At 33.1% G+C, this 27,949-nt stretch overlaps 1 protein-coding gene across 1 annotated transcript; it reads right to left on the bottom strand.

Annotated features, from left to right (window-relative positions):
• Window positions 1–806: 806 nt before the first annotated feature.
• Rh6 (Rhodopsin 6) lies at window positions 807–12,466 on the bottom strand. Its single transcript, XM_075290743.1, has 3 exons — window positions 11,561–12,466; window positions 1,237–1,517; window positions 807–1,139 (listed from the first exon to the last, which is right to left on the bottom strand). Exons 1-3 carry the CDS (start codon window positions 12,266–12,268, stop codon window positions 1,019–1,021), a joined length of 1,110 nt encoding a protein of 369 aa, XP_075146858.1. The 5' UTR covers window positions 12,269–12,466; the 3' UTR covers window positions 807–1,018.
• Between the last annotated feature and the right edge of the window lie 15,483 nt (window positions 12,467–27,949).

Here is a 27,949-nt window from a genome sequence, read left to right as displayed (position 1 = left end):
TATTCCTTAGAACTTCAACCAAATTTGACATGTATAGTAAAAATGTTAATTGGATTAATAAAACAAAACTCTGTTTTGATTTTATATCAATTGCTGTTTTCTTTTATTTTTGTACTTTATGGATGGTGGAGATTGTTTATGTTATTATTTTTTGTTTTTTTTTTTCAAATAAATATTTATAAATTTTCTTTATCCGATATTTAGGAAGAGAGCCGTGTACAAAAGCTTATCGTCATCATTGTAAAAAATTTTGTTATTCGTATTTTTTTTTATAATATACACTATGCGAAAAATCTAAAAAAAAATAATGACCAACAAAGGTTATTTTTTGTGATTGAGTTAAAAAATAGTGTGAAAACAATATTTTCTACAAGACCGATTATTAATTTTTGTGGAAATCCAAAATAAACCTCCACGTAATAGACATCCTCAGAAATTCATCACGGTCATGTTTACTTTATGGAGTATGGTAACATAACTAATAGGAAAAACGTTATATTAACGAAATATGTCATTAGATTTGAGCTAATTGCTACAAATTGGTTAATATAATAACATTTTTCGTTATTATAACCGATATTCTGATAATTAACGAAACACTTCGTACTATTAGGGAATATTTAGAAAATCGTCTCAGATTCGCATTGATCAATCTTGGGCTTCAAAAGTAAAATTTTAATTTCGTATATTTGTCTTTTGGCCCAAAGACATCACAAAGATCCAAATTTTCTCCACTTGTGATTCAAATTATGGCTCAAGAAACAAAATCTGGAGTTTGAGTTTCTATACAAGAAAATCATCTTAGATTTGCTTTGGTCAATTCTGGTCATATGATGTTTTGCTTAGTATAATTTTTCAAGTACTTATATTCTAAAATTTAAAGATAAATTACTATTAATTAAATATAATATGTTTGTATATAAAAATCATAGGTTTCTGGTAGAGATTCGTCATATTCATATCATTATCATTGTGACTTTTGGATTCCTTGCCCAGTTATCCGTTGCAATACGAAAATTTAAGCAGATGATTCACTAATCTCCGCTGTGGCTTGAGTTTGTACTTCAGCCGAGGCATCATCTTTGCCACATGTGAGGAATGGTAGTTTCTCCTTCAATACTTGTTTATATTTGGGATGACTGTAAGAAATCCGGGAAAAAAAATCACAATAATTAGTCAAAAGGTTTTAAGTCATGAAGACATTCGGCTGTGGCAACTGCCTATGTTCTTTCTTACCTTAAACCATAAACAATTGGATTACACACAGCATTGGCTTTGGCAAAAACTGATCCACAAATCGTACTCAGAGGAGACAAATGCATGGACTCAAAGATACCCGCATAATTGATAATGGTGTAAGGTGTCCAGGCCAGGAACCACAATGATATCGTCACCAAAGCCACTTTGGCTAATTTGATTTCCACCGACTTGTTGTTGTCGGCATCGCTTTGTCGCAACGATGCCACATTCATCTTTTTCGCTTGTTCACGCATGGCTTTCTCATGAATTCGGACGGCCTAAAATGAAAGCGCAGGGTAGACGAGTTATTTATTTGGACAAATTTGGAAGGTATGTAAGCGTACGAATGAAGTGAATTAAAATCCGATTAATAAATTAAAATTGCATTCGAAATGCTAATGACTGATTTCGATATCAAAGTACAAATAAAAATTTAATATCCCATCAAAAAAGCGTCGCCAAAAAAGTCGTGACAATGCTCTTTTTGGATCCGGAAGTGGTGCAAAATGGGGGCAGAAGCCTCATAGGACAGATATCCACCATTTCAACAGCCATTGCACTGAATTTGAATCTCTTTTTAGGGTGTGATCTGAATTCAGTGTTTTGGATGTGAATTAAAAAATGTTGTGATATTTTGCCAAATAAATAATTTTTATAAAGTTTTATGATTTTTAATACATTCTAACGCTTGTCTGAAACGTTGTGAATTAAAATCCGATTAATAAATTCGATATCAAAGTACAAATATAAATTTAATATCCCAGCAAAAAAGCGTCGGCAAAAAAGGCGTGACAATGCTCTTTTTGGATCCGGAAGTGGTGCAAAATGGGGGCAGAAGCCTCATAGGACAGATATCCACCATTTCAACAGCCGTTGCATTGAATTTGAATCACTTTTTAGAGTGTGAACTGAATTCTGTGTTTTGGATGTGAATTAAAAAATGTTGTGATATTTTGCCAAATAAAAAATTTTTATAAAGTTTTATGATTTTTAATGCATTCTTACGCTTGTCTGAAACGTTTGACAACAAATATTTTCAAATATTTGCAATTCTTCTAGAATGGATTTTTTCCATCTTGTTAATTGTTACAAAAAAGTTAAAATTAGCTATTAAAAATATGAAAAAAGCTCGTTATGAAAAAGGAATTAAATGAACTTCCTGTGTAGTAAACATCTTTGGGAGGACATTTTTGGAAGTGCTTTTAAAGTTGTGCCTTTAGAAGAACTTCCAATTTTTTTTTTTGCTGGGGTGGTCACGTGAGTTAAAAATGCTGATGCTCACATTTCAAAATTTCTTTTCACAAAAAAAAAAAAAAAAAAAAACACAACAAGTAAGTAAAGTCTAAAGTCGGACGGGGCCGACTATATTATACCCTTCACCATTATGTAGACCAAGATTTGTGTTACCATCTCAACTCCCTCCAATTTGTTGGCAGTTATTATCAAGGTTTATATTCCCGATTTGGAGTCAATTTTTTTTTACTTATACAAAATCGCTAGAATTAAAAATTTAATCTGCTAACACCCTGGGATGAAACACAATATTAAGTAAAAAACAAGTAAGGAAAGTCTAAAGTCGGGCGGGCCGACTATATTATACCCTGCACTTTGTACATCTAAATTTTCGATACCATATCACATCCGTCAAATGTGTTGGGTGCTATATATAAAAGTTTGTCCCAAATACATACATTTAAATATCACTCGATTTAGACAGAATTCGATAGACTTTTACAAAATCTATAGACTAAAAATTTAAGTTGGCTAATGTACTAGGGTGGAACACAATTTTAGTAAAAAACAAGTAAGGAAAGTCTAAAGTCGGGCTGGGCCGACTATATTATACCCTGCACCACTTTGTAGATTAAAATTTTCGATACCATATCACATCCGTCAAATATGTTGGGGGCTATATATAAAGGTTTGTCTCAAATACATACATTAAAATATCACTCGAATTTGATAGACTTCTACAAACTCAAAACTTAAGTCGGCTAATGCACTAGGGTGGAACACAATGTTAGTAAAAAACCAGTAAGGAAAGTCTAAAGTCGGGCGGGCCCGACTATATTATACCCTGCACCACTTTGTAGATCTAAATTTTCGATACCATATTACATCCGTCAAATGTGTTGGGGGCTATATATAAAGGTTTGTCTCAAATACATACATTAAAATATCACTCGAATTTGATAGACTTCTACAAACTCTATAGACTCAAAATTTAAGTCGGCTAATGCACTAGGGTGGAACACAATGTTAGTAAAAAAATATGGGAAACGTTTAAATCTGAAGCAATTTTAAGGAAACTTCGAAAAAGTTTATTTATGATTTATCGCTCGATATATATGTATTAGAAGTTTAGGAAAATTAGAGTCATTTTTACAACTTTTCGACTAAGCAGTGGCGATTTTACAAGGAAAATGTTGGTATTTTGACCATTTTTGTCGAAATCAGAAAAACATATATATGGGAGCTATATCTAAATCTGAACCGATTTCAACCAAATTTGGCACGCATAGCTACAATGCTAATTCTACTCCCTGTGAAAAATTTCAACTAAATCGGAGTTAAAAATTGGCCTCTGTGGTCATATGAGTGTAAATCGGGCGAAAGCTTTATATGGGAGATATATCCAAATCTGAACCGATTTCAAGCAAATTTGGCACGCATAGTTACAACGCTAATTCTACTCCCTATGCAAAATTTCAACTAAATCGGAGTTAAAAATTGGCTTCTGTGATATGAGTGTAAATCGGGCGAAAGCTATATATGGGAGATATATCCAAATCTGAACCGATTTCAACCAAATTTGGCACGCATAGTTACAATGCTAATTCTACTCTCTATGCAAAATTTCAACTATCGGTGAAAAATATATATGTATAACAGATCGGTGAAAAATATATATGGTAGATATATCTAAACCTGAACCGATTTTTTCCAAAATCAATAGGGATCGTCTTTGACCGAAACAGGACTCTATACCAAATTTTAGGACAATCGGACTAAAACTGCGAGCTGTACTTTGCACACAAAAATACACCAACAGACAGACAGACAGACGGACATCGCTAAATCGACTCAGAATTTAATTCTAAGACGATCGGTATACTAAACGATGGGTCTCAGACTTTTCCTTCTTGGCGTTACATACAAATGCACAAACTTATAATACCCTGTTCCACAGTGTGGCGCAGGGTATAAAAATATGGGAAATATAAAGCTAGAGCAATTTTGATGCAATTGTACAAAAGAGCATTTATGATTTATCGGGCGATACATATGCATTCGAGATATAGGATAATTTGAGTAATATTTACAATTTTTGCTACTCAGCAGTGGCGATTTTACAAGGATATTGGTTAAATCTCGTCAAGATATGTGGTCAATTGTGCGTTGTGATATATTATTTGGCCAATTCGGGCAATATTTTCACAATTCGGAGCTTTATTTAAAATTCGACCATTCTGTGGAAAGTTTGGCATTACAGTGTGAATTTTGTGTAAAATGTGGGTATTTTGGCCATATTAGATCAAGATGACACACCTAAATAGCATATTAAATGTATTCTCTGTGGAAACTATCGAGTCAAATTGAGGAAACTCCCATTGAAAATGGGTCTAAAATATGAAATATTCTACCATATTTCCCCTACTCTGGCGTACATATATATGGGAGCTATATCTAAATATGAATTTTGACCAAATTTGATATGCCTAGTTAGAATAATAATCCTGCTATCTCAGCAAAAAACGTAAATGGGTCATATGGGTGTAAATCGGGCGAAAGATATATATGGAAGCTATATATAAATCTGAACCGATTTCAACCAAATTTGGCACACTTAACGATACTTTAAAACGTACTCCTTGTGCAAAATTTGAAGCAAATCAGGGCAAAGCTCTGTCTTTTGAGGCCATATGAGTCTAAATCGGGCGAAAGATATATATGGGAGCTATATCTAAATCTGAACTGATTTTAACCAAATTTAGCACAATTAACAATACTATTCAACGTACTCGTTGTGCAAAATTTTAAGCAAATCAGGGCAAAACTCTGCCTTTTTTGGTCATATAAGTTCAAATCTGACGAAAGATATATGCGAGCTATATCTAAATCTGAACCGATTTGGCTGATATTTTGCATATCTTACGAAAACCCCAAAATATTTGGCTTCCAGAAATTGTGAGAAAATACGTTGATAAATACGTCAATTATGACCAGATCGGTGATAAATATATATGGCAGCTATATCTAAATCTGAACCGATTTTTTTCAAATCCAATAGCGATTGTCCTTGAGCCAATGTAAAACTCTATGCCAAATTTGAGGACGATCGGGCTTAAACTGCGAGCTGTACTTTGCACACAAAATTACAGACGGACGGACAGACAGACAGACGGACATCGCTAAATCGGTTCAGAATTCAATTCTAAGACGATCGGTATACTAAACGATGGGTCTCAGACTTTTCCTTCTTGGCGTTACATACAAATGCACAAACTTATTATACCCTGAACCAAAATAGTGGTGAAGGGTATAATGAACAAACCAAAATCGTTCACATGACAATAATCACACTCATTTTTTTGTTGTGAAAATATTGTCTATAGATTCAAATGACTCAAATGTTTAGAGTGATCTAAAATTCAGTATTAATTTACGTTTGTTCGATTTTGTAACAAAAAAAATATTTTTGTGAGTACCGACTTAGTTTCGATTTATCTCGCGATGTTACTTTAAAATACAGACTGTAATCTTAATACGCTATAAATATTTGTATACCCTCCATCATAGGATGGGGGTATATTAACTTTGTCATTCCGTTTGTAACACATCGAAATATTGCTCTAAGACCCCATAAAGTATATATATTCTGGGTCGTGGTGAAAATCTGAGTCGATCTAAGCATGTCCGTCCGTCTGTTGAAATCACGCTAACTTCCGACCGAAACAAGCTATCGACTTGAAACTTGGCACAAGTAGTTGCTATCGATGTAGGTCGGATGGTATTGAAAATGGGCCATATCGGTCCACTTCTACGTATAGCCCCCATATAAAGGGACCCTCAGATTTGGCTTGTGGAGTCTCTAACAGAAGCATATTTCATCCGATCCGGCTGAAATTTGGTATATGGTGTTGGTATATGGTCTCTAACAACCATGCAAAAATTGGTCCACATCGATCCATAATTATATATAGCCCCCATATAAACCGATCCCCCGATTTGGCTTGCGAGGCCTCTAAGAGAAGCAAATTTCATCCGATCCGGCTGAAATTAGGTACATGGTGTTAGTATATGGTCTCTAACAACCATGCAAAAATTGGTCCACATCGGTCCATAATTATATATAGCCCCCATATAAACCGATCCCCCGATTTGGCTTGCGAGGCCTCTAAGAGAAGCAAATTTCATCCGATCCGGCTGAAATTAGGTACATGGTGTTAGTATATGGTCTCTAACAACCATGCAAAAATTGGTCCACATCGATCCATAATTATATATAGCCCCCATATAAACCGATCCCCCGATTTGGCTTGCGGAGCCTAAAAGAGAAGCAAATTTCATCCGATCCGGCTGAAATTTGGTACATGATGTTAGTAAATGGTCTCTAACAACCATGGACAAATTGGTCCATATCGGTCCTTAATTATATATAGCCCCCATATAAACCGATCTCCAGATTTGGTTTGCGAAGCCTCAAAGAGGAGCAAATTGTATCCGATCCGGCTGAAATTTGGTACATGGTATTGGTATATGGTCTCTAACAACCGTGCAAAAATTGGTCCACATCGGTCCATAATTATATATGGCGCCCATATAAACCGATCCCCAGATTTGGGTTGCGGAGCCTCAAAGAGAAGCAAATTTCATCCGATCCGCCTGAAATTTGGTATATGATGTTGGTATATGGTCTCTAACAACCATGCAAAAATTGGTGCACATCGGTCCATAATTATATATAGCCCCCATATAAACCGATCCCCAGATTTGGGTTGCGGAGCCTCAAAGAGAAGCAAATTACATCCGATCCACCTGAAATTTGGTACATGGTGTTGGTATATGGTCTTTAATAACCGTGCAAAAATTGGTCAACATCGGTCCATAATTATATATAGCCCCCATATAAACCGATCCCCAGATTTGGCTTGTGGAGCCTCTAAGAGAAGCATATTTCATCCGATCCGGCTGAAATTTGGTACATGGTGTTGGTATATGGTCTCTAACAATCATGCAAAAATTGGTCCACATCGGTCCATAATTATATATAGCCCCCATATAAACCGATCCCCAGATTTGGCTTGCGGAGCCTCAAAGAGAAGCAAATTTCATCCGATCCGGCTGAAATTTGGTACATGATGTGTGTATATGATTTCTAATAACCATGCAAAAATTGGTCAACATCGGTCCATAATTATATATAGCCCCCATATAAACCGATCCCCAGATTTGGCTTGTGGAGCCTCTAAGAGAAGCATATTTCATCCGATCCGGCTGAAATTTGGTACATGGTGTTGGTATATGGTCTCTAACAATCATGCAAAAATTGGTCCACATCGGTCCATAATTATATATAGCCCCCATATAAACCGATCCCCAGATTTGGCTTGCGGAGCCTCTAAGAGAAGCATATTTCATCCGATCCGGCTGAAATTTAGTATATGGTGTTGGTATATGGTCTCTAACAACCATGCAAAAATTGGTCCACATCGGTCCATAATTATATATAGACCCCATATAAACAGATCTCCAGATTTGGCTTGCGAAGCCTCAAAGAGAAGCAAATTGTCTCTAACAACCATGCAAAAATTGGTCCACATCGGTCCATAATTATATTGTTACGAATTTGATAATTATAGATATAAGTTTATTTAAATTAGTTTCCGTTAATTTAAAATTTAAAATTGTAACGATAAAATTTCGCTATCACTTGTTGGAATCATCTATTCATTTTCTAGTATTTTCCTGAATTTCTTTTATGTTCTTTTGTTTGCTTACCGAAATGTTAGTTTTTACTCTCTCATAGAATAACAACCCCTTTGCTTTGTTATTTTGCTTTCTCATTTCATCTCATTGTCTATTGTCATTGTTGTTGTAGTAATGCGAGCATATATCTATGTGAGTGTGTATGTGTTTGGCAGCCACCAGACGAATTACTTAATGGTCGTAGATCCTTCTAGCATTGTCTAAGAATGTTCTGGCGTTGCCAGAATATTGTAGTGCTACCAGAATGTTCTCGTATTGCCACACCGTCATATATAAAAGCGCTCGCATGCTGCTAACGAGTCAGTCTTAATTAAAGCGTCAAACGAATAACTTCAGTGTGAACGAATTGTAAAGTGTGAAGTCATAGTAAATAAATTGTAGATTGTCGTTATTTAAAAGAACTGTGTTTTAATTGTCGGGTAATTAAAAACGCCTAAATATAAAAACGTAACAATATATAGACCCCATATAAACAGATCTCCAGATTTGGCTTGCGAAGCCTCAAAGAGAAGCAAATTGCATCCCATTCGGCTGAAATTTGGTACATGGTATTGGTATATGGTCTCTAACAACCGTGCAAAAATTGGTCCACATCGGTCCATAATTATATATAGCGCCCATATAAACCGATCCCCAGAGTTTGGTTGCGGAGCCTCAAAGAGAAGCAAATTTCATCCGATCCGGCTGAAATTTGGTACATGATATTGTTATATGGTCTCTAATAACCATGCAAAAATTGGTCCACATCGGTTCATAATCATGTCTGTTCTGGGTCACACCGCATTGTGCACCACACTATACACTTTCTACACACCACACACAAAGTTAGTTGTTCTGAGTCACACGTGTGAACACTTTTTTCGGACTTTTAATCGAAAAATGTGACAGCTGATTTTTTCTGCAAGCCATATTATTTGCAGACAGAAATTATAAACAAAACATATTTTGCCGGTATAAACATAAAAAATTAAAAGTAAGTGCGTAACTCAAAGCCATAAAATGCCTGCCGGATTTTTGTTAGCAGTGAATAATGTAAGGACAAGAGCAATTTATCAAGAAAAAGGAGACAATTGCGTGATGCTTCAAATCTGTTTTGATTTGTTTTTTTCTATCCCTCCTCAATGTTACTCATGAACAAACGATCGCCGTATCGTTTTCGTTTTTGTTTTTGACGGCGGAGAAGTTTTTATTTTGGTTTTGGTCAAACAGTTTTTAACATCCATACATTAAAGGAAATTTAATTATAGTGGGCATAATTAACTATTCTGTTAAGGTTTTTCTCATTTGTATTGCTTAAATATTTACAATAATATTGCAAACAAATTTTCTATCGTGGCGGCCTCCATGTGCAGAAAGATATTGGCGGCGTGTTTTTTTTAATTTGCTCAGTGATTTGTGCACCAAGAACACTTTGCAGAATTGAAGATGCCATATTTTTCATGCAATAAATTTGGCAAAATTCACTTTTCTTAGCCCATTGATTTTGTAAAAGTTATAATTTAATTACCTTATATTTTCAAAAAGACCTTTGATTTGTTTAGGAAAGCGGATAGTATTCACAAAAATCAAAGATAATTTTGCTTAAAACTTTTTTGTGTTAACTTTTAAAAATTGTGGCAACATTATACTTTCGAACACACTGAAAACCAGCTGATTAAAACAACCCCAAAATTTCTACACCAATCAGAGGAAATTTCGGTTCAAATTTTAGATGGATTTTTAAAATCGTGGTTTCTGACATATATAAGTGACTTTCCCAATAAAATTTGCAAATATTTATAAAAAACATATTAAAGTTTCAGAATCTGTTATTTATTTGTTATAAAAACTTCTAACTTTGCATACGATGGCTGTACACTAAGCCTACAGAAAAGAAATGTTCGTGTACATTTTTCAGGTCTATGACGGTGTATAGTGTTGGCCAGAACACCTTTTAAGTGTGACACCATACGTAACTTGTACATGTGTGTACCAGAACAGACACGAATATTATATAGCCCCCATATAAGCCGATCCCCAGATTTGGCTTGCGAAGTCTCCAAGAGAAGCAAATTTCATCCAATCCGGTTGTAATTTTGATCATGGTGTTAGTATATGATCAATAACCACCGTGCCAGAATTGGTCCATATCGGTCCATAATTATATATAGCCCGCGTATAAAACGTTCTCCAGATTTGACCTCCGGAGCCTCTTGGAGTAGCAAAATTCATCCGATCCGGTTCAAATTAGGAACGTGGTGTTAGTATATGGTCGCTAACAACCATACCAAAATTGGTCCAATCACACAAAAATTGGTCCATATCGATTCATAATCATGGTTGCCACTAGAGCCAAAAATAATCTACCAAAATTTTAATTCTATAGAAAATTTTGTCAAAATTTTATTTCTAGAGAAAATTTTGTTAAAATTTTATTCGGTTCATAATAAAATTTTCATCATTGTCAAAACTTTATTTCTATAGAAAATTTTGTCAAAATTTTATTCGGTTCATAATAAAATTTTCATCATTGTCAAAACTTTATTTCTATAGAAAATTTTGTCAAAATTTTATTTCTATAGAAAATTTTGTCAAAATTTTATTTCTAGAGAAAATTTTGTTAAAATTTTATTCGGTTCATAATAAAATTTTCATCATTGTCAAAACTTTATTTCTATAGAAAATTTTGTCAAAATTTTATTTCTATATAAAATTTTGTTCAAATTTTATTCGGTTCATAATCATGGTTGCCACTCGAGCCAAAAATAATCTACCAAGATTTTATTTCTATAGAATATTTTGTCAAAAGTTTATTTCTATAGAAAATTTTGTCAATATTTTATTTCTGTAGAAATTTTTGTCAAAATTTTTTTTCTATCGAAAATTTTGTCAAAATTTTTATTTCTATAGAAAATTTTGTGAAAATTTTATTTCTATAGAAAATTTTGTTAAAATTTTATTTCTGTAGAAAATTTTGTCCAAATTTTATGTCTACTTTGTCAAACTAAATTATATACGTATTGGATCGATTTTTTTTGATTTAATATATACCACATATGGACTTACATACAATTTAGAAGATGGTGTTAGGAGGTTTTAAGATACCTTGCCATCGGCAAGCGTTACCGCAACTTAAGTAATTCGATTCTGGATGGCAGTGTTTAGAAGAAGTTTCTACGCAATCCATGAGGGAGGGTACATAAGCTTCGGCCTGGCCGAACTTACGACCGTATATACTTGTTTCTATTAATGTACTTAGTTTATTGATTTTCATTCTTTTTTTAATTGTCCAAAATTTAAATTTTTACTTAAATCGGCCAAATAGCGTGTACAGCACTCCTTATCCACTTACCTTTAAAATATGCCAATATGAGAAAATAATTGTAGTCAACGGAGTCAAATAAACCCATATTGAATAGACAACGATGTACGAGCGATTATACCAATCCTTGGCAAAGTAATCCGTGCCACAGGCTGTCATATTGCCCTCCGGTACATAACGATTCCAACCAACCATGGGAAAAATGGCCCACAATGTACAGATACTCCAAACAAACATTAAACGGAAAACAGCAGCCGTTTTGGATAAAGGTTTCCTCGAGATACCCTTAACAATGACACAATAACGATCATAGGCTATCAGAGTCATGGACCAAATGGAAACACAACCGAATAGAGATCCACACAGCCCATATAATTCACACCAGAATGGACCCATAATCCAAGTGCCGTAGATACCATTAAGTACCACAGGAGGAAACATGGTGAACATCATCATAAAATCGGAGAAAGCCAGATTGACCACAAACATATTGGAAGGTGTTCGTAGCGCAGGGGCCGATGTGAAAATGTAGATGACCACAAAATTTCCCGTCAAGGACATAATACCCAAAATGGTGATAATGAAGCCAATGATGCCAAACCACATGGGCTCCATGGGTGGCCATTGATACCAATAGGGATCGACCATATGTAATATATCGGCTGGTACTGTATCGGCCAAACTGACATTGCGGCTACCATGTAAATGTTCCAACATTGGTGGATTCAACGAAAACATTGTCGAGCTTTAATTTGGGGCACCGTAGTTGTAAGTATATCCAAAGATGTTATGTGAGTATCCGGAAGGAGATTTTCAGTGGTTATAAAAATTTTTAATATTGTCTTGTTTCCATAGTTTGTAGATGCTTTAGATAGAGTTAGACGTTTCGTTTTTCTTTCCGTTTCCGTTTAGTTGATTTTTCTTATATGTTCGCGATTATCTTATACCGCTGACTGTGGCCAATACTCCTGCATTGTTTCCTTTTATAGTCCAGCGAAGAAATGCCTTAAGACTATCTAAGTGACAAAATTTCTTAAATTTCTTCTAATCCAATTAAGGGAACACTTAAAATTGAACATAAGTAGTTTGCAATTCAATTGTTTGTGTGTTTTGTTTTTTTTTCTTCAAATTCGTATGTCAGATGTGGTCATTTGAAATTATCCACTGTTGATTTAAATTGCTCGAATTAGTCACATGGCGGGTAAGCATTGAACACCTTGAGCTATGTGTTATACAATGTCAAGGACATTGTAAACCTGTTTCAACAGAAATTGACTATGTTCTCCTTATTTTGCATACACAGTTGGATTTAATTTTCTTCGAATATGTATAAGACATACATATTTGACTAATATTCGTTAGACTTTTGCTTATCCATTTAGGCCCATAGATTAACTAATGTACCTTTGAACTTAACTGTAGACACTATTATTACAATGTCCTTGAATGTGGAACCAGTTGATCTAATTCTACAAAAGTTCATTGACTTATATTTAGTTTACTGCAATGTGGAATGTCGTCCACAGAAGAAAATATCACTAAAATTTTTCCAAATAAAATTTTGTTTGAAGTTTCAAAAATATTCAATTAAAATTTTAATTGATTCAACAATTTTTTAAATGAAACAAAAGCAAATCACAAAAATTTATTAAATCAATTAATTTTTTAATTGCAACAATTAATTTTTTAATTGACTGTGGTCAATTTTAATTAAAAACAAGCACATACGGCCGTAAGTTCGGCCAGGCCGAAGCTTATGTACCCTCCACCATGGATTGCGTAGAAACTTCTACTGAAGACTGTCATTCACAATCGAATTACTTGGGTTGCGGAAACATTTGCCAATGGCAAGGTATCTTAAAACTTCCTAACACCGTAATATATACCACATAGTCCATACGTGGTATATATTAAACTAAAAAAGGCCGATTAAATACGTATATAATTAAGTTAAGTTTCTATAGAAATAAAATTTTGACAACAAATTTTGACAACATTTTATATAGAAGTAAAATTTGGAAAAAATTTTCTATAGAAATAAAATTTGAAAAAAAAAAATCTATAGAAATAAAATTTTGACAAAATTTTCTATAGAAATACAATTTTGACAAAATTTTCTATAGAAATAAAATTTTGACAAATTTTTCTATAGAAATAACACTTTGTCAATGTTTTCTATAAAATAAAATTTTGGTAGACTATTTTTGGCTCGAGTGGCAACCATGATTATGAACCGATATGGACAAATTTTTGTGTGATTGGGGATCGGCTATATGGACCAATTATGGCATGATTATAAGCGGCCTTATACTAACACCAGCTTGCAAATATCAACCGGATCGGATGAATTTTGCTCCTCCATGAGGCTCCGGAGATCAAATCTGGGGAACGATTTATATGGGGGCTACACGCAAAAAAATAATTCTTTCCTCCCAAACGAAATTTTAGACAAACAAAGTTCGTTTCGCATTTGCTTTTCGTTGCAAGGAAGTGTATTTGGAAGAAAAGTATATACTTTTTGTGATAAACGTTTATTCTTTTCCAGGATGTACAAACAATTTCATAAAGACTAACCCAAAAAAAATTTTTTTCTTGCTAATTGCATTTTCCATCACATTTTTCTCACTTCCATGAAGTTTTTTTAGTTCTTAGCACAATTTTCTGTAACACAAACAATGTAGAAGAAATTATACGATTTTATAAATTTTTAAATTTTTTTTTTTACCTTTCGCCTGGACGGAGAATCGAACCGCGGACCATCCAATTTGTAAGCCAACACACTATCCACTGAGCCATGTAGCCGTTGTGGTCATCAATAGACAATTACCCATATAAGTTATATTTATATAGCATAGCTTGCGGCGCCCACGAGCCGATTAAACAAAGTTTATTTAACAGAAAAATACATTTAGTTGGGCACCTTGGAGCAGTGGTTGCTACGTCCGACTTACATTCTACTATATTAAATTTTTACTATGAACTGTAAAATGTGTCTTATTAAAGACCTAAATTTAGAAAAGAACAGTGTTTGATATAAACGAAATGGACTGTGTTGTTGGTTCAAAAATAACTTTTTTTATTGAAAAAATAAAAATTTTGTAACAAATGAATTTTTTTGGTGATAAAAGTGTATACTTTTCGAAGCAATTCAAAAAAACTCTAACAAAAGAAAAACGTTCTCGGTACACGTTTTCCAAACGTTTTTTTTTTCTTTGCGTGTATATATAATTATGGACCGATATAGACAAATTCTTGCGTGTTTGTTTGAGACCACATTCTACACCATGTTCCAAATTTCAAACGGATCGGATGAATTTTGCCTCTCTAAGAGGCTCCGGAGGTCAAAACTGGGGATCGGCTTATATAGGGGCTATATATAATTATGGACCGATATGGACCACTTTTGGCATGGTTGTTAGAGACAATATACTAACACCACATACCAAATTTCAATCGGATCGGATGACTTTTGCTGCTCTAAGAGGCTCCGGAGGTCAAATCTGGGGATCGGTTTATATGGGGGCTATATATAATTATAGGCCGATGTAGACCATATACTAACACCATGTACCAAATTTCAGCCGGAAATTTGCGTTCTTCCATTAAAGTCGCAGGTCTATGAACTAAGGCAAATTTCCTTAAAAATATAGAACCACATTTTTGATTTAAAGAAATCGTCCTTAAATTAACTGAAATATTAAATCTTTAGATTTAAGATACAATCGCTTCAAATATACAAAGACTTATTTTGAGGATTTAGCATTTTTGGTTGAAAGTTGTTTTGGAATTAAGAAAACATTTTTAACTAGAGGGATTTGTTATAATTTTGATTTTTATACCCTGCGTCATATATATATATATATATATATATATATATATATATATATATATATATATATATATATATATATATATATATATATATATATATATATATATATATATATATATATATATATATATATATATATATATATATATATATATATATATATATATATATATATATATATATATATATATATATATATAAATATATATATATATATATATATATATATATATATAACAAAGAAAAGCACATATTTTTTGTCAAAATTCGTTTTTATTATTCAACATAGTTCCCTTCGAGAGCGATACAACGATTATAACGACCTTCCAATTTTTTGATACCATTGTGGTTTTTTCGGTTTTGTCTCAGTTTCGGCGATCACCTCTTTATTGCAGCCAAATTTTTTTCCCTGTGAGCATCCTTTTGAGGTCTGAGAACTAGAAAATGTCGCTGGGGGCCAGATCTGGAGAATACGGTGGGTGGGGAAGCAATTCGAAGCCCAATTCATGCCATCGTTCTCAATGACTTGTGGCACGGTGCGTTGTCTTGGTGGAACAACACTTTTTTCTTCTTCATATGGGGTCGTTTTGCCGCGATTTCGACCTTCAAACACTCCAATAACGCCATATAATAGTCATTGTTGATGGTTTTCCCTTCTCAAGATAATCGATAAAAATTATTCCATGCGCATCCCAAAAAACAGAGGCCATTAATTTGCCAGCGGACTTTTGAGTCTTTCCACGCTTCGGAGACGGTTCACCGGTCGCTGTCCACTCAGCCGACTGTCGATTGGACTCAGGAGTGTCGTGATGGAGTCATGTTTCATCCATAGTCACATATCGACGGAAAAACTTCGGTTTATTACGAGTTAACAGCTGCAAACACCGCTCAGAATCATCAACACGTTGTTGTTTTTGGTCAAATGTGAGCTCGCGCGGCACCCAGTTTACACAGAGCTCCAAATATTGATGAATGATATGACCAACACGTTCCTTTGATATCTTTAAGACCTCTGCTATCTCGATCAACTTCATTTTACGGTCATTCAAAATCATTTTCTGGATTTTTTTGATGTTTTCGTCGGTAACCACCTCTTTCAGGCGTCCACTGCGTTCACCGTCCTCCGTGCTCATTTCACCACGCTTGAATTTTGCATACCAATCAATTATTGTTGATTTCCCCGGGGCAGAGTCCGGAAACTCATTATCAAGCCAAGTTTTTGCTTCCTCCGTATTTTGTCCCTTCAGAAAACAGTATTTTATCAAAACACGAAATTCCTTTTTTTCCATTTTTTTCACAATAACAAAAGTTGCTTCACAAAAGACGCTCTATCTCACAAACTAATTGACTTACAGACGTCAAAATTTGACACGAATCATTTGAAGGTTGGTACTATATAAAAATAATTTGCATTTAATACTAGCGACGCCATCTATGTGTCAGACCGGGGACTTATCAGCCAACCTGTTATAGTCGGCCCCGCCCGACTTTAAACTTTCCTTACATGTTAAACTGGCATTTGTTTGTACGTGAATAGCTTTATTAATAGATTACAAAAAGAGAATGAAAATCCGGTAAATGAGATCTGTATCCCAAATTTAATTGTTTGATCCTAGATTTAAAGCTAGATATGTCCCTGAAAAATTTATTTATTTTAAAGAAGTCGCATCTTTGACTCGGAATGAATACCAAAATCCTTAAGGGAACATCAAAATTTTTGAAGTAAACTCTTATTTTTTGAGTGTAGCCTCTTGAAAGAGCAGATTACAAAAATTTAAAACAATTTTATTTTAAGAACAAGTATATACGGCCGTAAGTTCGGCCAGGCCGAATCTTATGTACCCTCCACCATGGATTGCGTAGGAACTTCTACTAAAGGCTGTCATCCACAAACGAATTACTTGGGTTGCGATAACACTTGCCGATGGCAAGGTATCGTAAAACTTTTTAACACTGTCTGCTAAATTGTAAGTTAGTCCATAAGGGTATATATTAAACAAAAAAAAAGGCCGATTAAATACGTATATAATTCAGTTTGACAAAATTTTCTATAGAAATAAAATTTTGACAAAATTTTGTATAGAAATAAAAACTTGACAAAATTTTCTATAGAAATAAAATGTTGACAAAATTTTCTATGGAAGTAAAATGTTGACAAAATTTTCTATAGCAATAAAATTTTGACAAAATTTTCTATAGAAATAAAATGTTGACAAAATTTTCTATAGAAATAAAATGTTGACAAAATGTTCTATAGAAATAAAATGTTGACAAAATTGTCTATAGAAATAAAATGTTGACAAAATTTTCTACAGAAATAAATTTTTTACAAAATTTTCTATAGAAATAAAATTTTGACAAAATTTTCTATGGAAATAAAATGTTGACAAACATTGCTATAGAAATAAACTTTTTACAAAACTTTCTATAGAAATCAAATTTTGACAAAACTTTCTATAGTAATAAAATTTGACAATTTTTACATGGCTGTTAGAGGCCATATACTAACGAAATGTACCAAATTTCAACCGCATCGGATGACTTTTGCTCCTCCAAGAGGCTCCGGAGGTCAAATCTGGGGATCGGTTTATATGGTAGCTATATATAATTATGGACCGATATGGACCAATTTTTGCATGGTTGTTAGAGACCATATACTAACAACGCGTACTAAATTTCAATTCGATCGGATGAATTTTGCTCATCCAAGAGGCTCCAGAGTAGAGGTGTGCGCGTGACATGAAATTCTCGTGACACGCGTGATTGACGCAAGAATCACGTGAGTCGTGAACAAAATCCAAAGCAAGTCTCGTGAATGTGCGTGAATGGGACTAAAATAAATATGTCGTGCGTGAGCGTGCGTGAGAAATAAAATCGGTTCGTGAATGTGCGTGAATAAAATTTCTGCAAAATCACGCTCACGAAAAAAATCAAGATTTAATTCATATTCGTATTTTAACTGAAATTAATTTAGCTCTCGAACTATATTCTATTTTTGAAGTTTGTTACCTTTGCAGATTTCCGTTTGGAAAATGTCGTGAGGTTCGTGAATTTGTCGTAAATCACGAGAATTATCGTGAATCGTGCATGAACGTAAGTCTTTAAAAGTAGTTCGTGCGTGAGCGTGCGTGAGTACTGGTTTTCATTTCGTGAATGTGCGTGAGTGGGATTGGCTACAACGCGTATCGTGCGTGAGCGCGCGTGAATAAACATTTTGGTTCGTGAATGTGCTTGAGTGTGAGTGAAATTTAAGTCACGCGCACACCTCTACTCCAGAGTTCAAATCTGGGGATCGGTTTATATAGGAGCTATATATAATTATGGACCGATATGGACCGATATGGACCAATTTTTGCATGCTTGTTAGAAACCGTATACTAACATCAGGTACCCAATTTCAAACGGATCGGATGAATTTTGCCCCTCCAAGAGGCTCCGGAGGTCAAATCTGGGGATCGGTTTATATGGGAGCTATATATAATTATGGACCGATATGGACCAGTTTTTGCATGGTTGTTAGAGACCATATACTAACACCACGTACCAAATTTCAATCGGGTAGGATGAAGTTTGCTCCTCCAAGAGGCTCCGGAGGTCAAATCTGGGGATCGGTTTATATGGGAGCTATATATATTTATGGACCGATATGGTCCAATTTTTGCATGGTTGTTAGAGACCGTATACTAACATCAGGTACCAAATTTCAACCGGATCGGATGAATTTTGCCCCTCCAAGAGGCTCCGGAGGTCAAATCTGGGGATCGGTTTATATGGGGGCTATATATAATTATGGACCGATATGGACCAATTTGTGCATGGTTGTTAGAGACCGTATACTTAGACCACGTACCAAATTTCAACCGGATCGGATGAATTTTGCTGCTCCGGAAGGCTCCGCAAGCCAAATTTGGGGATCGGTTTATATGGGGGCTATACGTAAACGTGGGCCGATATGGCCCATTTTCAATACCATCCGACCTACATCAATAACAACTACTTGTGCCAAGTTTCAAGTCGATAGCTAGTTTCGTTCGGAAGTTAGCGTGATTTCCACAGACGGACGGACAGCCGGACAGACGGACGGACGGACGGACATGCTTAGATCGACTCAGAATTTCACCACGACCCAGAATATATATACTTTATGGGGTCTTAGAGCAATATTTCGATGTGTTACAAACGGAATGACAAAGTTAATATACCCCCATCCTATGGTGGAGGGTATAAAAAGAAGTCGATCATATATTTTCTTAAATTTTATTTACCGTTACATATATTACATGAGTATATATTTGTATAAAGAAGATGGTCACCTTGCCCTCACAACAGCTTTCTGTTAAACAAAAGCTTCTAGCTAAACATGACCGCTGCAATGAATATTAACATTAGCCTGCTGCTGTTAAGTTATTTGAATTCAAACAAAATGCCACAAACAGTGAAAAATAGATTTGGGTTTTTGGCGCCCATACCTCCTCAATTCATTTGTATTTCAACATAAAACGACAATTGCGATAAATATCTCACTGAATAAATGTCACATGCGATATGTTTGACATCCGATACGGGTGTGCGTTAAAAGGTTTGGCTCAACATCATTCTTGGAAATCGTAACAAATATGGTGTGCGTCATACAAATTCCGTTTCCTAATGAATAAATAACGGCATTAGATGATGTAGACATTGCAGACAGGGTTGATATGTCCCTAGGCCTGTTGCTGTAGAGTACGCCTCAACGGAGTAGATGAAATGTTGAATGGTAAGAATTCAGTAGGGTTATTGGTGATTTTTGTTATTAGTGTTGGCTTTGAATTCAGGCATTAGCATAACCCAAGCAAAAATGAATCAACCAATATTCATATACACATCTGATCAATATATCCAGATAATGTCGACTACAAAACAAAAAAAGACATTTCTTTTTGACTTCCCATGCCATAGCATTTAGGAATTTGCCTTTGCTCACACAAAGGCAGGCCCATAATCATCGTCTGACAGTTAAGTGCTACTCCTAAGTGTCCATCTGTGCGTCTTTCTTGTCTTTCATATTTCAAATATATGTATATTTAAAATTTGTATGAAAGGAAAAAAGCGCAAAAATATGAAAACGATATAATTTGAAATATTGCTCTTTGGTATTCTTAAAGTTCTTCGACTTCTACGGAATATTTTGAATCATTATTTGCTTCACGTCCATTGCTCGTTTAGTTGACTTGTTGCTCGTTGTATTACTTCTGCTTGATTTCTGTGTCGTTTTGGGGGCTATGAGAACAATTTCCATATGTCGATCATACCGATCGTTAACATCAACGGTCAGGGTTAACATCACTATATGGTTATTTTGTTGCTTTCGGGGGTAATTATAGCCAATGTGTGCTCCTACCATTCAAATGTGTACATTCTAAGTAAATCAGTACTTGCATATGTACTGGGTGGGTTCGTCTTGCGAACACGGTTGCCACAATTGGTAGAATTCAACAAAAAAAATTCTACTGTTTATTTCTATAGAAATTAACTGCTGACAACATTTTCTATAAAAATAAAATGTTGACAAAATTTTCTATATAAATAAAATTTTGGGAAAATTTCCTAAAGAAATAAAATTGTGAAACATTTTTCTATGTAAATAAAATTGTGACAAAACTTTCTATAGAAATAAACTATAGAAATAAACAACATTTTCTATAGAAATAAAATGTTGACAACACTGTCTGTAGAAATAAAATTTTGACAAAATTTTCTATAGAAATAAAAATATGAGAAAATTTTCTATACAAATAAAATTTTGAGAAAATTTTCTATCGAAACAAAATTTTGAAAAAAGTTTCTACAGAAATAAAATTTTGAAAAAATTTTCTATAGAAAACAAGGTTTAAAAAATTTTCTAGAGAAATAAAATCTTGACAAAATATTCTATAAAAATAAAATTTTGAAAAAAAATTCTATGGAAATAACATTTTGAATTTTGACAAAATTTTCTATAGAAATAAAGTTTTAGCAAAAATTTCTATAGAAATAAAATGTATACATAATTTTTATGGAAATTAAATTTTGACAAAATTTTCTATAGAAATAAAATTTTGACAAAATTTTCTAGAGAAATAAAATTTTGACAAAATTGTCTAAAGTAATAAAATTTTGACAAAAATGTCGGAAGTAATAAAATTTGGACAAAGTTTTCTAAATTAAAAAAATTTTGACAAAATTTTTTAAGAAATAAAATTTTGACAATAGAAATAAAAATTTTGGCAAAACTTTCAACGGAAATAAATTTTTGACAATATTTTCTATAGAAATAAAATTTTGGCAAAATTTTCTATAGAAATACAATTTTCACAAAATTTTCTATTCAAATAAAATTTTGACAAAATTCTCTATATAAAAAATTGCCAAAATTTTCTATAGAAATAAAAAATTTACAAAATTTTCTATAGAAATAAAAATTTTCTCTATATAAAAAACAATTTAACAAAATTCTCTATATTAAAAAACAACTTGACAAAATTCTCTCTATATAAAAAATTTTTGACAAACATTTCTATAGAAATAAAATTTTGACAAAATTTTCTGTAGAATTAAATTTTGAAAACAACTTCTATGGAAATAAAATTTTGACAAAATTTTAAAAATTTTGAAAAAATTTCTAAGGAAATAAAATTTTGTCAAAAATTTCAATAGAAATACAATTTTGACAATATTTTCTATAGAAATAAAATTTTGACAAAATTTTCTATATAAAAAATTGCCAAAATTTTTTATAGAAATAAAATTTTTACAAAAATTTTTATTCAAGTAAAATTGTGACAAAATTCTCTATATAAAAAAAAAAAACAATTTGACAAAATTCTCTATATAAAAAAATTTTTGACAAAATTTTTTATAGAAATAAAATTTTGACAATATTTTCTATAGAAATAAAATTTTGACAAAATTTATTATAGAAATACAATTTTCACAAAATTTTCTATTCAAATAAAATTTTGACAAAATTCTTTATATACAAAATTGCCAAAATTTTCTATAGAAATAAAATTTTTACAAAATTTTTTATTCAAATAAAATTTAAAAAATTCTCTATATAAAAACAATTTAACGAAATTCTCTATATAAAAAGGAACAACTTGACAAAATTCTTTCTATATAAAAAATTGTTGACAAACATTTATATAGAAATAAAATTTTGACAAAATTGTCTGTAGAAATAAAATTTTGAAAACAATTTCTATGGAAATTAAATTTTGACAACATTTTCTAAAGTAATAAAATTTTGAAAAAATTTTCTAAGGAAATAAAATTTTGACAAAATGTTCACTAGAAATAAAATTTTGTCAAAAATTTCAATAGAAATACAATTTTTATATGTTTGTACGAATTTATTTCGGCATAAGCCGGCTATCAATGTAAAACCTTTTTTCTGAAGGTTCAAGTGTGGTTCATTGTTGGGTTTAATGAACTGCCTGAATTTATTCTCATAATTGGTTGATAGTTTTGTTGCAAGTAGAGGATGCTGATGAGGAATGTGGTAATTCCGAAACGTGCGTCCATCCAACTATCTTGCAGTCTATAGGGTTTGCCCAAATAAATTTGACAAACATTCTTTTCCTCTGTTGGTTAAGCTACTCTTGTAGTTTAGTCAACACAATGGTTTTAAAGCTGAGATCAAACAAACAACAACAATAAAAACAAGTAAGGAAAGTCTAAAGTAGGGCGGGGCCGACTATATTATACCCTGCACTACTTTGTAGATCTAAATTTTCGATACCATATCACATCCGTCAAATGTGTTGGGTGCTATTTATAAAGGTTTGTCCCAAATATATACATTTAAATATCACTCGATTTGGACAGAATTTGATAGACTTTTACAAAATCTATAGACTCAAAATTTAAGTTGGCTAATGCACTAGGGTGGAAAACAATTTTAGTAAAAAAAATATGGGAAACATTTAAATCTGAAGCAATTTTAAGGAAACTTCGCAAATTTGGCACACATGACTATATTACTAATTGTACTCCTAGTGCAAAATTTCAACCAAATTGGGCCAAAACTCTGGCTTCTGGGGCCATATAAGTCCATATCGGGCGAAAAATATATATGGAAGCTATATCTAAATCTGAACCAATTTCAATCAAATTTGGCACACATGACTATTCTACCAATTGTACTCCTTGTGCAAAATTTCAAGCTAATCGGGATAAAACACTGGCTTCTGGGTCCATATAAGTGCATATCGGGCGAAAGATATATAAGGGAGCTATATCTAAATCTGAATCGATTTCAACCAAATTTTGCACGCATAGCTACAATGCTAAATCTACTCCCTGTGCAAAATTTCAACCAAATTGGTCCAAAACTCTGGCTTGGATGCTAAATCTACTCCCTGTGCAAAATTTCAACCAAATTGGGCCAAAACTCTGGCTTTTAGGACCATATTACTCCATATCGGGCGAAAGATATATATGGGAGCTATATCTAAATCTGAACCGATTTCAATCAAATTTTGCACACTTGCCTATACTACTAATTGTACTCCTAGTGCTAAATTTCAATCAAATTCGGCCAAAAATCTGGCTTCTGGGGCCATATAAGTCCATATCGGGCGAAAAATATATATGGAAGCTATATCTAAATCTGAACCAATTTCAATCAAATTTGGCACACATGACTATTCTACCAATTGTACTCCTTGTGCAAAATTTCAAGCTAATCGGGATAAAACACTGGCTTCTGGGCCCATATAAGTGCATATCGGGCGAAAGATATATAAGGGAGCTATATCTAAATCTAAATCGATTTCAACCAAATTTTGCACGCATAGCTACAATGCTAAATCTACTCCCTGTGCAAAATTTCAACCAAATTGGGCCAAAACTCTGGCTTTTAGGACCATATTACTCCATATCGGGCGAAAGATATATATGGGAGCTATATCTAAATCTGAACCGATTTCAATCAAATTTTGCACACTTGTCTATACTATTAATTGTACTCCTGGTGCTAAATTTCAACCAAATTCGGTCTAAAATCTGGCTTCTGGGGCCATATAAGTCCATATCGGGCGAAATATATATATGGGAGCTATATCTAAATCTGAACCAATTTCAATCAAATTTTGCACACTTGACTATACGACTAAGTGTTATGTTTGTACAAAATTTCAAGCAAATCGGTATAAAACTCTGGCTGGTGGGTCCATATTAGTGCATATCGGGCGAAAAATATATGGGAGCTATATCTAAATCTGAACCGATTTCTTCCAAAATCAATAGGGTTCTATTCTGACCCAAATTAGGAACATGTGCTAAATTTGAAGGCGATTGGACTTAAATTGTGACCTAGACTTTGATCACAAAAATGTGTTCAAAGACAGACGGACGGACAGACGGACATGGTTATATCGACTCAGGGACCCACCCTGAGCATTATTGCCAAAGACACCATGTGTCTATCTCGTCTCCTTCTGGGTGTTACAAACATATGCACTAACTTATAATACCCTGTTCCACAGTGTGGCGCAGGGTATACAAATTTTAACAAAATTCTCTATAGAAATAAAATTTTGACAAAATTTTCTATAGAAATAAAATTTTCACAAAATTCTCTATAGAAATAAAATTTTGACAACATTTTCTATAGGAATAAAATTTTTACAAAATTTTCTATAAAGTCAATATTAAGTCAATGTCTTTAAAAATTTTTTAGATCATACTATCAAAGTCTCCCTTTTTGTAAAAGTAGAAACTTTCTTTTGTTGGTGCAAGCTAAAATTATTTAAAACGTCGACACGTTTACAATTTAAGGGATTTTTATATACCGAAAAAATGTTCGCTATTAGGAGTGATCATTAAATAAGAAACTACACTTCTAATATAGAACAAAATAATAAAACAATTAGTTCGAAGAAACCACAAAAGTTTAATCAAATACTGCAAAATAAGATTTTTTGGTAATTTTTTAGTTTTTTTTTTTTTCGTAAAGTTTTCTTAAAATATTGGTATATTATTTTTGGCTCGAGTGGCAACCGTGCTTGTGGATGGCAAATTAAAACAAATCGTCAAGCTAAATAAGATCAAAGGACTTTAAATTAAGGCGAATTGGGAATAAAATTCATGGCTTCTACACGCAAAAAAATAATTCTTTCCTCCCAAACGAAATTTTAGACAAACAAAGTTCGTTTCTCACTAGCTTTTCGCTGTAAGGAAGTGTACTTGGAAGAAAAGTATATACTTTTTGCTATAAACGTTTATTCTTTTCCAGGATGTAAAAACAATTCCATAAAGACTAACTCAAAAAAAAACATTGTTTTCTTGCTAATTGTATTTTCCCTCACATCTTTCTCACATCCACGAGGTTTTTTAGTTCTTAATACCTTTTCCTGTAATACCAACAATGTAGAAGAAATTATACGATTGTATAAATTTTTAAAATTTTTTGTACCTTTCGCCTGGACGGGGAATCGAACCGAGGACCATGCACTTTGTAAGCCAACACACTAACCACTGAGTTATGTACCTGTTATGGTCATCAATAGATAATTATCCATATAAGTTATATTTATATAGCATAGCTTGCGGCGCCCACGAACCGAATAAACAAAGTTTATTTAACAGAAACAAACATTTAGTTTGGCACCGTGGAGCAGTGATTGCTCGTCCGATTTGCATGCCAAGGGTCGTGGGTTCGATCCCTGCTTCGACCAAAGTTTTTTTTTACATAAATTTTGAACTGTAAAATGTGTCTCATTAAAGACCTAAAGTCAGAAAAGAACAGTGTTTGATATAAACGAAATGGACTGTGTTATTGTTTCAAAAATAACTTTTTTTTTATTGAAAAAATAAAAATTTTGTAACAAAACGAATTTTCTTGGTGATAAAAGTTTAAAATTTTCGAAGCAAATCAAAAAACTCTAACAAAAGAAAAACGATTTCGGTACACGTTTTCAAAACGTTTTTTTCTTTGCGTGTAAATGACAAAGAAATAAAGGATCTGTATCCAAAGTTAGAGGTCATATAATAACATCAGGTACCAAATTTCAACCGGTTCTGATGAAATTTGCTCCTCCAAGAGTTTCTATAAATCAAATCTGAGGGTCGGTTTATATGGGGCATTCTATGGTGGGGGGTATAGTAATGTAACAAAAGAACAACAATAATTTTTAATTGGAGGCAATGTAGATGTTTTCTAAGGACTAAGGCCCCAATTTAAGAATACTACCGTATTTTATCCAAATTAATAAAAAAACCGTTAGAGTTCAATATGTAAACCACATGAATTGGATTTTATTAGCCATGGCATTTGAATTTGCTCTGGGGTTTTAAGCGTTTATTACCCCTTTTTGAATTGAAATGTACAGCAAATGGGTATACAAATAAAATTATATTCATCTGTTGTTGAGTTTTATGACATTTTTAAACTTTTGCTCTAAAGATGATTCGAAATTGATGAAGTGGGACTTGTGACTTGCATTGTCATCAAGCGGCTAAACACGTCATAGAAGTCATTCAAATATCAAGAGATTCCAGCAGACGGACAATAATTTTGGTTTTGTTTTATTTAGGATAATTTGTCTTTACTTCTGTTGATTTTGAATTGCCATAATTTTTTGCACCAATCATCTCAGAAAATATGGAGTTTTCTGTATATCCAGTTTTGGAATCTCGATTTAATTTTGGCATAATTATTTGGATTGATTTTTTGGGGATAATCGCAATTTATTGACTGTCTTGCCATTATTATTTCCATATAATGATTGCTAATGACTGGTGTTAATCCAAAAAATTGTTTACTTTGTTGCACCATAAACAAAAAAAATTGAAAAACAAAAATTACGAAAACATCGAAATCGAAATGTTACTGGCAATTGGAATCTAGCAATGTCACATAATTGATTGACAGCGATTGTAATGATTGCTGATGACATCTGATGGATTGCTTTGTCATTATTTGTTGAAATCTTCATTAAATTTAAAGATTTTATTTGCCCGTTTTGGCCTTTTGTAATTTGGCAACGAAAAAGCAAAAATTAATTGTTTTAACACCATTACATCGATTTTTATATCCAACATGAAAATGAATGTATCGACATAGTGATATAGTCAGAAACACCTGCTGCTGAGTCTATTTAGGCCTAACTGTTAGTCCGTCTGTTTGTTGGAAATGAAATTTAGCATACAATTACAAAAAATGTTTATTAGGTTCCAATGATTTTAATTTCTACATAAGGATTTGGGTATTGATTCCGAGCCTTTTTTAAAAAGATATATTTGAAGAAAACAACCCAATTTTAAATTTACCTTTTATAAAATTGTAATTAGGATCACGATTGCCACTCGTGACAAAAATAATCTACCAACGTTTGGAGAAAATTTTACCAAAAATATACCATATTTAAAAAATCTTATTTTGAAGTTTTTGATCTCATTTTTGTGGTTAGTACACTAATAGAAACAAGTATATACGGCCGTAAGTTCGGCCAGGCCGAAGCTTATGTACCCTCCATCATGGATTGCGTAGAAACTTCTTCTAAACACTGCCATCCACAATCGAATTACTTAAGTTGCGGTAACGCTTGCCGATGGCAAGGTATCTT

This window comes from Haematobia irritans, chromosome 1 (assembly GCF_050003625.1).
Source record: "Haematobia irritans isolate KBUSLIRL chromosome 1, ASM5000362v1, whole genome shotgun sequence".
In the NCBI taxonomy this organism is placed as follows: domain Eukaryota; kingdom Metazoa; phylum Arthropoda; class Insecta; order Diptera; family Muscidae; genus Haematobia; species Haematobia irritans.
Note: the sequence above shows the minus strand (reverse complement) of the source record. Positions and strands in the feature narration are given on the sequence as shown.

Bases quoted from the DNA above. Each gene is read 5' to 3' on its own strand.
- Rh6 (XM_075290743.1), bottom strand. From the start codon at position 12,268: ATGTTTTCGTTGAATCCACCAATGTTGGAACATTTACATGGTAGCCGC. The intron at 1,518-11,560 runs GTAAGTGGATAA...CTTTCATTTTAG, and splicing joins CATATTGGCATATTTTAAAG to GCCGTCCGAATTCATGAGAA. The intron at 1,140-1,236 runs GTAAGAAAGAAC...GATTTCTTACAG, and splicing joins CCAATTGTTTATGGTTTAAG to TCATCCCAAATATAAACAAG.